The sequence below is a fragment of the Hemibagrus wyckioides genome, linkage group LG13 (assembly GCF_019097595.1).
Source record: "Hemibagrus wyckioides isolate EC202008001 linkage group LG13, SWU_Hwy_1.0, whole genome shotgun sequence".
NCBI classification, from domain to species: domain Eukaryota; kingdom Metazoa; phylum Chordata; class Actinopteri; order Siluriformes; family Bagridae; genus Hemibagrus; species Hemibagrus wyckioides.
In genome coordinates, this window is record NC_080722.1 from 16,741,343 (window position 1) to 16,755,274 (window position 13,932).

General features: G+C 42.5%; 1 protein-coding gene across 2 annotated transcripts in view; it reads right to left on the reverse strand.

Annotated features, from left to right (window-relative positions):
* Positions 1 to 13,932, reverse strand: part of trrap (transformation/transcription domain-associated protein) — a 64,144-nt gene that overhangs the window by 49,657 nt on the left and 555 nt on the right. Inside the window, exons 2-21 of one of the 2 annotated variants that reach the window (XM_058406144.1) lie at positions 13,443 to 13,610; positions 12,093 to 12,142; positions 11,857 to 11,967; positions 11,667 to 11,771; positions 11,471 to 11,554; positions 11,326 to 11,382; positions 10,797 to 10,922; positions 10,075 to 10,152; positions 9,851 to 9,939; positions 8,606 to 8,702; positions 8,346 to 8,484; positions 7,772 to 7,850; positions 6,858 to 7,092; positions 5,654 to 5,984; positions 5,114 to 5,211; positions 4,741 to 4,929; positions 4,095 to 4,286; positions 3,275 to 3,440; positions 2,154 to 2,410; positions 1,859 to 2,059 (exon numbers count right to left, since the gene is read on the reverse strand). In XM_058406144.1, the coding sequence (XP_058262127.1) occupies positions 1,859 to 2,059; positions 2,154 to 2,410; positions 3,275 to 3,440; positions 4,095 to 4,286; positions 4,741 to 4,929; positions 5,114 to 5,211; positions 5,654 to 5,984; positions 6,858 to 7,092; positions 7,772 to 7,850; positions 8,346 to 8,484; positions 8,606 to 8,702; positions 9,851 to 9,939; positions 10,075 to 10,152; positions 10,797 to 10,922; positions 11,326 to 11,382; positions 11,471 to 11,554; positions 11,667 to 11,771; positions 11,857 to 11,967; positions 12,093 to 12,142; positions 13,443 to 13,542 (2,784 nt within the window). In that variant the 5' untranslated portion in view covers positions 13,543 to 13,610. Of the gene's footprint in view, positions 1 to 1,858; positions 2,060 to 2,153; positions 2,411 to 3,274; positions 3,441 to 4,094; positions 4,287 to 4,740; positions 4,936 to 5,113; positions 5,212 to 5,653; positions 5,985 to 6,857; positions 7,093 to 7,771; positions 7,851 to 8,345; positions 8,485 to 8,605; positions 8,703 to 9,850; positions 9,940 to 10,074; positions 10,153 to 10,796; positions 10,923 to 11,325; positions 11,383 to 11,470; positions 11,555 to 11,666; positions 11,772 to 11,856; positions 11,968 to 12,092; positions 12,143 to 13,442; positions 13,611 to 13,932 lie in introns of both variants that reach the window. The other variant, XM_058406143.1, reaches the window with a different exon arrangement.

The window sequence follows — 13,932 nt, forward strand, 5'->3', positions numbered from 1 at the left end:
ATGCAGCTATAGAGCATTAAATGTTTCTGGCATTTCCTTCATTGCATGTTCTGTTCCTCTGACTGAAATAATCTGACACAAAGCTACATCAGACTGAATTGCCTTAATGAGTTCAAGCCACTGCATAAAGATATATACTGACATGTGTTAGCTGCATAATGTGACAGGGGGGGGGGGCTGATCCAATTTTTTGTAATATGTGAAACCTTTTTTCCATGAAAGGTGAATCAAGTGGCAAAAAGACACACTTAGACAAGCTACATGCTAAAAATGACAAGGGGGGAAACAAAGAAATAAACATGGGGGGGTTCAGATCCTGAGGAAACTGGCTGTTCTGCTATGTGACATTTATAATAGGGTCACCCTTAAACCCCGAAAGGCATACCTTTATAAGAAAACCATTTTATTTTTAGATACATGCCACATTTCACATTAACACAGTTTATCAGTTCAGTAACTAACTTTCCAAAAGAGATTTTTGAGTTTTTAAATCTACATATAGTGTAGTATTCACCAGACAAACACTAGAAACTTTATCACCTTGTCTGAAAGCTAAACCTTATTAAAGTCGCCATGCTTAGACAAGAGACAAATACAGGCAGAACCGCCAAGGTGACGGAAAATGGGGGAGATTAATCAAGTCGGCGGTAAGCGAACTTGGGCTCGAAAGCACTAGCACTTCTGTGTGGAGTGCTGACTCGGCAATGCTGGAGGGACAGGAATCAGGATGGCTAAACAGCACTGCATCGTTTGTTAGCTCTCATTTCCAAGTGCTCTAGACTTTATCACTACAACCATTTCTCTTCTGAATTTGTCGCAATCAAGAGTTCTTAAAAAGCACTCCAAAAGTAGTCACACTTGGTGCTGGAGCAAAGGGCTGACTGGGGGTTGTTGTTGGTCCTGCGGGGGATATTGAGAGTTATGGAGCGTCTGAGCTTCTCTTAATCCAAACCGACAGAGCTGGGCTCCAGGCTGCACTGAAGAGCAGCTGCTGCTCGCTGCAACCGCGAGGCGTATGCAAATGAAATTAAGCTGCGCCAGCGTAATGGCGGGAGGCATCCATCTTGGAGGCACGAAGGCAATTACAAAAATGACAGTTTGTGTTTTCCCAAGTAGCGGCGGGCAGCAGGAAGAGCCATTAGCTGGAGCAAATAATCCCGTCTGCACGGCACAGAGAGATTGATTAAGGAGTGGGAGGAGCAGGAGGATGGGGACAGGAGCTGCTTACAGCCTGATGATCTCTTTAATTACCTGGGGAAGACACCGTCTCCTCTCTCACACACGTTACTCTCTGACAAGAATTCATTACACAATGCGAATCCTGTCCCCGGCCCCTCCTGTGCTGCCTTGAAGCTCACGCTAAAATACAATACAAAGCGGACTTTGCTAACACGAGCTTACATATGATTCTTACGGATTTCTTAAATGCCCTAAAGTTCAGTGAATGTTGCGTCACTGATCGCAAACTGCTAAGTGCATGACTTGGCTAAATTGCACATACAAAGCTGCCCCACATCCCTGCAGTATTTATGACTGCTAAGAATGTAACTGACTGATCACGTTATAAACACGTTATTATTTACTAATGAACACTTCCATATAAACAATTGAAGTCTCAAGATCTCTGCTTTAATTTCATATCGCTGAAAAACTGTGCTATGGAGTGAATAAGCAATGTTTCATACCATTGAGGAGGCATTTGTACAGTATCTGACAGGCCTTTTTTTTTTTTTAATCACGGTTTGTAGTCATTCCATAGTTTGCATGCATGAGCATCCTTATTCACTGCAAACAACCTCGGCATTTCCCGGACAAAGAGACTCCACACAATAGTGAAAAAAAAAGAAGAAAGTAATACCTTCTCCATGGGCAGCTGAATAGAGGCTTTGCAGTCAGTGAACTCAGCCTTAATGCTGGGGCCCTGAACCTCAGTCACCACATACTGCAGCCTCTGAGACTCCTTCAGCATCTTCCGGTTGCTTCCACCAAATTTGCCCAGCACCCGGTAAGCTACATGGGAGATGGTCTCTGCTGGATTCCTCAAAGTTCTCCAAAGGGCCTAAACACACAACAAAAACACTGTGGCTTCAAAACCAGCAAAAAAGTAAATATATATCTCCTCAAGTTCAAACTTCAAAGGTGAAAGACTGTACCTGCATGAGCTCAGCACGAACAGGCTGGATATGATCGTACAGGAAGTCTGGCTGCAGGTTGTCCACACAGAGCTCGAGAGTGCGCAGGCCCTGGCTTACCAGCGTCTGGGAGCCGTTGAGCGCAGACACCAGCGGGTCCATAAGCATGGGCAGGTAGGGAAGCAAAGAGCTCAGCCTCACAGGCACGGTCAGACACAACTCCACAAACAGATCCTTCATGTGCTGCTTATGAAGGCCACTCTGCAGCATGTTCAAACCTGAGGAGATTTATTTTTATAAACATTAGGCATGGCGAATAAAAAACACAGACATAGAAAGCATATATCTGGTATGGTATCCATGCTTAACTTAATATCAGTTCATAAATATTATTTGAGCTAAATATCAGCTCATAAAACTGCCTCATGTCATGTTCGCCACAAACCTTTCTAATTGTGGATAAAGGGCAAAATTGTCCATCAGTGTGTTGATAAATATGATGCTGGGAAGTAATCAATGCCATTATGAAAGCATGGTCACTCAACAACATAGCCATGTTTAAAATCGGCTTGTTTAATGGAGAATTTAGAAACGAGAACTTACAGATTAACATCAGTAACAAAACGCTGAATAAAAACACCCATGGAAATGATCTTGGACAGCCTTCTATAAATAAGCCAGGCTTTTAAGTTGCGAAGAATCTTTCTACATAATGACAGCCTGTCTATGCACTTAGATCCTAAACAGCTACATCCATCAGTGATCTAATGTTTTCAAATGAAAAAGCTGAAACTCACTGAAAACATTTTTCAAAATCAATTTAAATATGGAAAATACCTAACGAATAGCAGCATTTAATTATTCCTAAACTACATAACACACCTCAATCAGTCTCTCCAGTCTGTTTTTGCAGCCAAAAATGCTACCAGTGAAGACACATGTAATTACTTGCTCTGATAGCTGTACTAATGTTCGATGCATCAATGAATGGAAGAGGGCTTTGACTATATGTGTGTTGTGATGATCACGCGACATGTCTGTAATGATTTTTGAAAAACTGCAGCTCAATCAAAGCCGTTCATTTCTGGAGAGACTGCTCGATAGTTAACAGCAGCCCAGAACAAACAGAAGTGTTTGCTTACCCTGCAGCAGGTTGGGTAGAAGAGGCAGAAACTCCTGATACAGCAGGTCATGACTTCCTCCACCGATAGAACGGAACAGAGCCCTGAGCAACAGGAAGTAGTTGTAGGGCTCTTTGGCTGACTGGGCAAGTTCCATGGAGCTGTTCACAATCTTATGGAGATGGGGCTGCACATAGAAGAGAAAATGCCAAAAACAAATAAATACATAAACAAAAACAAAAACAGCTTAACAGATTTTGTGGTAATAAAAGATATAGAACCTTTAACCAGAAACCTGAATTTAGAGTTTAGCATGCTCCACAAAAGGCTCAAAGCACTGAGCATTTAAAGTGGGTCGATCAATACATTCATCTTTATCTGTGAAAGCCACCTAAAGTATGAGGATGTCATGTAGTACTTAAAAGCTGAAGGATGAATTACAGTTGTCATATTGAAATGTGACAAGAGAGAGCGAGTCAATTAATATTTTCTGAATATCATATCCTGCTCTCAATAAAGCAGGAAGCATGGGTCAGAGAAAAGAAGAATAGAGCTCTTCCCTCTCTGCACCATTATTTCAGTGACCTTCACTCTAGTCCTTGCTGTCAATCTGAGGCACAAGTGTCATTTCTCATCTGAGCAGCTGACAGAACGTATTAAAATTAATGCGGCGAGGATGCTAGCGCAGACGCCATCGTCGGCATGCATGTTGTCATAGTTAGGGGTGTGCGAGAATCTCTGAGCCATCAAAATCCACTTTCTAAACCAGCTATCTTTGTGCAAAAAAAAAAAAAGAAGGAAAAAAAAAATAAGACTGAGGACAAAGGTTACAGTTTCTGACCTTGAGCATCTGCTCGTTCTCGGCAGCAAAAAGAGAAACAGAGCCAAAGACAAGTTTGAAGAGTTTGAGGTAGAGGTTGGAAAGCTCCACGTTGGAGCCCATCTCGGGGAGCCGCTCCAAAAGGTATTCCACTAGGATAGTGGCAAACAGTGCAGAGGTCGACAAGTTAGCCAGGAAAGAGTTCGCAACAATCTGAAAAGTGAGAGAGAGAGAGAAAGACATTTACAGCATTTGGATGAAACTCTTAGTCTGTATTTACAGAGTTATCATGTGTGAGCATTAAAAAAATGGCAATAACTACATGCAACTCCTTAAGCTAACAAGTGCACTAATCAGTGTGAAAATTGGTTGATGTTTGACATGCTACTTGCTAGGTTTCCTTCTAGCAACTGTACTAACTACACACACTCATACACTAGACCAGGTGTCCAGTCTTGTGTGGGTGCTGGTGTGAGTTGAGGTTTTCATTCTAACCAAGTAGAAGCCACACCTAAGTCTATGGATAGCCAAGACTAACTGAATAAACTGGTGGACTCAGGTGTGGCTCCTGCTGGATTCGTATGCACCAACATCTGCCCTTGACAACAGAGTGTAAGTGCACAGCGTCTGGGAACTACAGCCTGATCCAAAGCAAACTAACACCTACCTGCAGGGCGTAGTTTTTGGAGATCCTCTCGACCATGTATGGCACAGTGGTTTGGAAAATCTCTTTAAAAGTAAGTGGGTTCATCATGGTAAAAACTCCAGCGAAGTGCTCCAGAACCTCCTTCTCCTCCTTCATGCGGACAGTCTGACAGTTGGCCACACGAATGTATGTCTGCCCGTTGCCAGCAATCTGTACCTAGCCAAAAGGGGGGGGGGTTTGGTCTCTGTGATAAGCTGTAGAACTTCACTGTCTGCATCAACACTCTGTGCCTCAGTCACGAGTTCATAACCCACAGAAAACCAATTTATCTTTTCACCAAACAGCAGAAGTCTTTAACAGCCAAGACGGTACAATAATTAAGGGTCAGTCATACCTGGTAAATATCCAAAGCCTGCATGGCATATTTGACCAGCTTGATGTAGATCTGAGTCTCTTTGGGCTGAAGTTGCTTGTTGGGAATAAATTGGGCTTCTAAAATAAATAGGAAAATTGACAACACAATCATATTATTACAAAAATGACGCACAATATAAATCACAACACTTGGCTCTACTGAGGATTGCTTATGTGATGCTGGCAAAACAGCAGTCACAGTTTAAAAAGCCTGAAAAAAATAAAAAAAACAAAAGCTTTCTGCTTGCTTAAAAATCAATAGGAGAAAGATAAAACAATTGCTAAAAAGAATATAGATTTTAACATCCATCAGCCATTAATCTGTACTGTAATAATCTGTTTCACTGCTGTAAAAAAAAAAAAATTCATCGTGTGACATTTATACCGTGACACACCTACACCGAGTATCAATCACAGAAGGAGAGAGATGTCTGCTTGCTGTGTACTTGTAAAAGTGAAGGGAATACGTGATGGATGACAAATCCAGAACTTATTATTTACAACAGTCATAAGCCCTTACCTCCTGGAGCTTTGCAGGAGGTGATCCCCCATGTGATGGTCTTCACCCCACACACGAGGGTCTTCACCAAGCTGCGGCAATCTGACACCTGGAAAGTTTGCTTGTCCTCTTTCTCCCCTGCTCTGTCAAAAGATGTGGCAGAAGGCGGGGCTGCAGGGACTGGTGTGGGAGGGGCAGGTGATGGTAAAGCCGGTGTGGTGGCTGTAGGGGTGGCTGGGACGCCAGGCAACGCTCCTGGATCCACTACACCCATCTCTGATTGGGGCTTGCACTTCTTGAAGATGGACACGAGCTGATAGCGTGCAATGGTGTGGAATTTTAACACAAATACCTGGTGGACATTACAAGAAAAGGGGTATGAAACAAAACACAGACAGAAAAATTCAGGGTCAGACTAGAGTACCTAGCCTGACCCAAAAACACCATTAACTCATTTACACCTTTCTATACCAACATCACACAAGATCTGCGGTTTCAGAGACACGCTGACCCAGCCGTCTAGCCATGACAACTTGGCCTTTGTCAAAGTCACTCAGCTCCTTACACTTGCCCATTTCCAACAGATCATATTTGAGAGCTGACTTCACTTACTGCCTAATATATCCCACACCTTGACAGGTGCTACAGTAATGAGATACTCAACGTTATTCACTTCACCTGTCAGGGGTTCGAATTTTATGAGCAGTGAATAGTAGAGATATTCACCAAAAACCTGTTAAATGGGTCCCGTTAAATGGAATTACAGGCTTTCAAATGTCAGAATAAACTATTTGTATGTCCGAATGATGACGACAGTTAACTTAATCATTAATAATTATTAGTTCATGATTATAAATAATAGCATCTAATAGGATAAGAAACACCAGGTTAGAAAATTTCCTTCTCCATTTGATCTTTAATTTTATTTTTGTTACTGATTTCTTTTAAACACGCCATGAAATATATATAACTTATTATATGAAAGTCTGAGAAACCTCCTTCCTTGCAGAATTAATGTCTCTAGCCCTTTAACTACTCACTGACCCAGATGAGCTACCAATAGCTGCATGTACTGCAACGAAGGAGCTGGACTGGTTTCAAATAGGGGTCTCACTTAACTAGTTACCCACAGATCGACCGGCTCTGCTACAGTAGTTTTTAATAGAGCTTGGTTTGGTTAGCTGAAACATTTTCCTAAGCCTGACCGTTGTAGATCCTGCCTCACCTCTAGCATCCTCATGAGGATATCTCTGCCATTGCCATTCTCCTGTTCACTTTTAGAGCGAATGCAATCCACCAGGTTGAGCAGCAGTTTGCAGGACATCGTCTGAATGCTACTGGGCAGGGACTCATCATCGATGTTCTTAGCAAACAGCTGTACAGCCAGCGAGAGGTCTGTAAGAGCCAAGTTCTGCCTGACATGATGAACCAGGTCTGCAAGCGTGCTGTAAGCCAAGGGTCTGAAAAAGAAAAGGACTTCACATTCATATCTTTGAATTACTTTATGACTTTCATCTACGCAGTGAAGAGAGGATCAAAGCACAGATGTTCGACAGTGGCAGATCTTTTGAGACAAACACTTGAGACAGGCTGGCTACTTTTTCAAGAACGCAATCCAGAATAAATAACTCTAATCATCCTGACAGATCCAAATATGAGCCAGGCTGAAGAATGAAGGCAGAGACGATTCTGAGTGGAAGCTATGCTGGCAGGCGTGTTACATTTGGTGTCCGAGTGATGGACAGTGACCAGAGTCAGGACAGGTTCCCCACCTTCCATCCCACAGAGGTGCTTACAGCCTGGTACTCAGAGAGAGGAACTGGGGCCTCCTTAGTCCACTGGGCTTTCTCATATCAGCAACGCATCATTAACTAGTCATTTTCACATTTTCTGATTATTGCATTTCCCCCCTGCACAGATTTGTCAGTAAAGTGGCAGAGACTGCAGTGTGAGACGTTTATGAAGACGCCACAGTACGATTGCCAACCCCACTAAATTTCAACATGCTCTGGGGAAAATGTGCCAACACCTGCCAGTATCTCTAATGGGACACAATGATGCAGTCGTGCTGACTGGCGTCACATTAATTCACACCTGTCCAAAGCATGCGAGAAAAAGGTTATCAAAGGGTGCTCTTACCGCAGAGTTTCCCTCGCCGTGTAGCCCGAGCCGATGAGTATCGACTCATCGAAAAGCTTGTCCATGCATGGAATGAATTCTGCAAGATAAATAGAATATCAGATACCAGCAAAACCTCTCAGCATTACAGAAAGGGCAAACAGCCCCTGAACCACGAGCCATCGATGCTGTGTCTTTGTAGTCAGAGCTTCTCATTGATTCATTTATTCTCTACAGGACTAATGATTTAGCTGAGTGTATCACGTTGCATTCTCAACTGCTATTGATTGAGAACTGAAGCACACAGAAAACACTGCAGGAGTCTAGCATGATGCGGCTCCATCAATTTTGCACTTCATTAAAATCCTCATAGGATATTAGACGTGAATGAAGTCACAAAGATCATTAACATCACCACATGACGTTCCAAAAAAAAAAAAGTCGTGCTAAATATTATCCCACGTCACGTCAAAGTACTAGTTCAGACAGTCAGCAAACTTTGTTTGGGAACTGCAAATAAAACTACTGTTGAAAGTGCGTGAGCGACGTGGGAGTGTGTTCTGGTGTAATACGGTGTAGGGAGACGGGGACTTACGGCTGCGCAGATCTGTAGTGAGGATGTGCTTAGCAGCGATCAGCAGCTCTTTGCGCAAATGAGCAGTCTCAGGAGGACAGTTAGACAGCAGCTGCAGCATCCCTTTCACCATCTGCTGAGAATACTTCGCAACCAGATCCTGACCAAGTGCACACACACACACACACACATTGATTAATCACATTAAGAGAAGTTTATGGATGAGTTAAGTCAATGTCGATCGTTTTTAAAAGGAGATCAATCTCTAATAAGCGAAGTACCTGATAGATGCGGATGATGTAGGCCAAAAAGGACAGCGTCTTGATTTGAGCAGCAATGAAATCTGCATAAAGTTCTTTATTATATAGTTTGTGTTGCCTGTAATGATCAGAGATAGGCAAAAATCAGAATTTAATTAACTTGATATTCCTTTATACCATATGTTCTCAACCTTAAGGCTGTGACCTCATGTAGAGATGCCACAGATGTGGGGTTTCTTTCCAGCTGTTATTTATAATGTAGTTTTGTTCACTTAGGAAATATTTCCAAATAATAATTTAAAAATTCTTAGAAAACTCCAGTACGCTTTATGCACTCCGAAGCACCTTTTCAAGCCATTTTACACCTATTTATCCTCCAAGACCAGCAGTCATGTTAATCAAACTGGACGTCCGCAGAGCATCTCATTAAAATAAACATAAGCTTATTTTTCACAGCAGGGCCATGGCACAAACTGATAAAAACACTAAATACAATATTCAGGCTACATTTTGCAATACATGCCCTTATTCTAAAAAGTGCATGGGCGATATTTCAGTCTCTAGCCTACTGCAGCAATGCTGCTTTAGCATAACTGTGTAACTATATACAGTACTAATCTACGTTTAATATACACCGACCAGGCATAACATTATGACCACCTGCCTAATATTGCATCAGTGTGCCGTTACCGGTTCACCACTGTTCCTTCCTTGGACCACTTTTGATAGATACTGACCACTGCAGACCAGGAACACCCCACAAGAGCTGCAGTTTTGGAGATGCTCTGATCCAGTCGTCTAGCCATCACAATTTGGCCCTTGTCAAACTCGCTCAAATCCTTACGCTTGGCCATTTTTCCTGCTTCTAACACATCAACTGTGAGGACAAAATGTTCACTTGCTGCCTAATATATCCCACCGACTAACAGGTGCCATGATGAGGAGAAAATCAGTCTTATTCACTTCACCGGAATAGTTAGTGCTCATAATGTTATGCCTGATCGGTGTATTTACTAAAACAGAGCATGAATACGCAGAATTGAATATTTTTGGCTGTAAAATGAGTTGTACCCTCACTAAAATATTATTGTGACACAATACGTGAATCTCAATGTTATTTACAATAACATCAATCATTTCTATCAATTCCCACATAAGAGAATATTAAATTCAAATCCAAGTTCAAATTCACTGAGCAAAAAGGTTGTGAAGCCATGCCATGTACAATAGCAAGTTTTAATATCTTCTTAAAAAGAAGAAACTGACCGTGCTTGAGCAGACACCTGGAGCATGATAGTGTTCATGATCAATGGCACAAACTCAGACACCACGTTATGAATATTTAGTTTGTAGAGCTGCAAAAAAAAAAAAGACACAAAATCATTAGTAGAATGTACAACTACCCATGAGACACCGGCTAGTTTCTACACACTAATTATCGTTATCTTTTATAAGAAAGCTTGCATGAATTTGTGACTTGTCTCCTTCACCTGATACATGAGCACCACGATGATTGGCAGTTCAGCCAGGACCTTGAGAGACAGCGACCCCCGAGGAATGATGGTATGCTGCAGCACAGAGACGAGGAAAAATGAGACACACCCTGCGGGACGACATCACTCAAACAACACAGAGCTCGGCTGCTCAATGGTGCACCAGCTGTCACTAATAAAATATGACACAAGGAGTAATTAATTGAAAGCGCTTTCCCTCGCATGCAGCATAATGATCACCGAGTCTATCTGGAAGGACGTTAATGGATTATCAAACAGCTGTAGATGATACAATATCTCCCGGATCAGACACTAAAGACCACAAGCACTTGTAATTGACGGAAAATGGGTCAATCTCGGGTGGAGGGCACCCTCTAGTGGCTGTAAAGAAAAATGCCATATAGAGAAAACAACAGATGAAGTGTGCTGAGGGATAAAAACAGCTCTCAGACATCAAATAAGCATCAGATTCTCAACTAAGTGTAAAGTAGTCTGTAAATTGAGCTTCAGTGGCAGAGGCAGAGCAGCAGAGACACTCAGATCTTATCAGTTTTACTTTCAGCGCCCAGAACTGATGGTACTTTAAACACACACACACACACACACACATACATACACACACACGTGCACCATTCTCTGGGCTAAAGCACATCGCTCTCATCATTGTGTCTCAAATATTATAAAAACAAAACACTGCGTGGAGCTTTGAAGGCACTGACCGTCCTGGTCTCGCTGTCCTCCCGCTCAGGAGCAGTCTTAACCAGCACTGATGTGATCATGCCCACCATCTCTGGAGAGGGCACTGTGTTCTCTGCGATCACCTGAGGGTTCTCGAAGTACCTCGTCTAGGAGAATCGGAGGACAGTTAAAAATTGGTGCAACACAAACTACGGGCTTTAACGATAACACAGGTTCCAGTGAGTGATCACAGGTAGTCAGATCAGTGGTTAAATCGTTATCACTGATTATCCAGCTTATCTAACAAAACATGTATTGCACATTGTACAGGACCAGCTTGTTATCCTTTAAGTGTACAATTCATTAAATCGGAATAAGACACTCCACTTAATCACAGTTAACTGGATATTTTAATTAGAGAGCAAAATGGCCACAGATCACACTTTTCCTTTATTCTGATGTTTGATGTGAATATTAACTGAAGCTCTTGAACTATAACTGCATGATCCTTTGCACTGTGCTGCTGCCACATGATTGGCTGATGTATTATTCAATATTACAACTACATACCACTACTTTCGACAGATCTTTGTAGATTTGCTTCACAAAGTCCAGAAAATGATGGATCTGTTAAAGGAGAAAGGGGAAACGGTTGAATTGGCTGCTTAATACTGATATGAAAACAACACGGACTGGAAACGATGTAGTGTTTCACCTCTTGAGAGATCGGAGGCCTGAACTGCTTATGCAGTTCAATGATGATGCGCAGGCAGATGAGCACATTTTCTTCACTTTCAATCTACAGAATAAAACAGAAGGGTTCAATAGGCAGTACTGGCAGTTGGAGTCAACGTCTAATAGTTACTATAATGTACGAATACTGCAGATATGCTGCGTGAAATCCAACTAACCTCAAGGAAGCGAAACATGACAGAAAGGATGTTCTTTACATGAGGTCGCAGGTGCTCATTGGTAGGGATGCGGTGGATAATTTCAAGGACCAGTTTCCTTAATTGCTGTAAGAGAACATTAGAGTAAGAAACCTGACTGGGTTTCTACAGTTATGAGTAACAGCCCAAAGAGAAAAGGTGGGTGAAGCACCTGAGTGGGCTTCTCCTGAAGAAACTGCACTTCTCCGTCCTGAAGAAAGGTGAGAAAGCGAGGGATGATGTGTTCTAGGAAAGTTGAGTACTGTGGAGATGATGTCACATTCTAAAACAAATAAAGAGAGAGATTAAAGAAAATAAAAATTCTAAATATTCGAAGTGTAAAACAGGGTGAAAAGAGGAAAACAACAACAACAACAGTCTACATTTCTGCCTGACTTTAGGACTTACCTCAAAGTTTTCACTGACTTCCTGCATCATTTTCAGCTTGGTCTCATCCTCTAAAATTGAGAAATAGCACACAGTTGGTGACTCAAATATCCATTTGATGTAGATTTGACGTCATTCTGTAAATTGGTCAAAGAACTTGAGGAGAAATACTTGAGGACTTGAAGGAGAAATACGCTATATTGCCAAAAGTTTCGGGACACCTCTCCAAATCACTTAATTCACGGGTCGGGTTTGGCACCTCAGTTCCAGTAAAATAAGCACATCGCTCTCATCATTGTGTCTCAAATATTATAAAAACAAAACACTGCGTGGAGCTCTGAAGGCACTGACTGTCCTGGTCTCGCTGTCCTCCCGCTCAGGAGCAGTCTTAACCAGCACTGATGTGATCATGCCCACCATCTCTGGAGAGGGCACTGTGTTCTCCGCTATCACCTGAGGGTTCTCGAAGCAATTTCTTAATGCTTCAGCATACCAAGGCATCTTGGACAAATTCATGCTCCCAACTTTGTGGGAACAGTTTGGGGATGACCCCTTCATGTTCCAACATGACTGAGCACAAAGCAAGGTCCATAAAGACATGGATGAGCGAGTTTGGTGTGGAGGAACTTGACTGGCCTGCAACACCCGTGAGTCCTGACCTCAACCCCATAGAACACCTTTGGGATGAATTAGAGCGGAAACTGTGAGCCAGGCCTTCTCGTCCAAAATCAGAAATGCACTTCTAGAGGAATGGTCAAAAATTCCCATAAACACACTCCAAAACTTTGTGGAAAGCCTTCCCAGAAGAGTTGAAGCCATTATAGCTGCAAAGGGCGGGCCAACTCTATATTAAATTCATGTGCATGTAAAGTCCCAGTTTTGGTCTGGCTCGCAGTCTCCACTCAAAATGAAGTTCCGTCACACAAAACTCACTCAACCATGTCTTTATGGACCTTGCTTTGTGCACTGTTGTGCAGTCATGTTGGAACAGGAAAGGGTCAACCCCAAATTGTTCCATACATTTGGGTTCCAGCAAACAGTTCCAACATAGTTGGGAGCATGAAATTATGCAAAATGTCTTGGTATGCTGAAGAGGTGTCCCAAAACTTTTGCCAATATAGTGTATTTGGCTATTCCTGGTTCTAGCAACCAAATTTACAATGAGAGAAGTGCATCTGTGAAAGCAAAACTGGGCTAAAACTGTTTGGAAACAACCCTCTGTTTTGTGAAATTCATCAGCATTTGTTTACTCAGTTGACACATGATGCTGACTGGGACATAAACACATCTCCTAGCGCTCAGTTTACATGAGGATGCCAGGGAGAGATCTACAGTGATGCCACAATCAAAAACATGTACGGTGATGCTCACGCGTGTTGTTGTCGGTGAGGGCGGCTACGAACTGCAGGTACTTCTTCATGAGGGTGGTCTGATCCACCACGGTGGCGCTGGGCGTGGCCACGAACGCCATGACGGCGGCGCGTGCAGCTCAATTAGGGGCGGGCCGGTGCGTGCAGGATTGAGCAGCTCAAACTCATCCTGTCCGAAATGACATGAACACACACACACACACAATGTCAACCACTTATATACACACACACCTACAAGCAGCGCTATATGCACATATCACTGACTTAGTGTGATGAACACAGCGCGTGCGCTATTTACTGGGTTTTATAAGCAGTGTATTATATACATAGGAATTAAAATAAAGTAAGAAATTTAAAATAAACGCCTGATAGCCAGCAGTGCATATAATGCATATGAGTAAGGCGGTGTCGCAAACAGTCTGCAGTGCAGAACAATTGGCTTCACAATACTGTACACAACATCCATCATATAAATATAGATATATATGCAC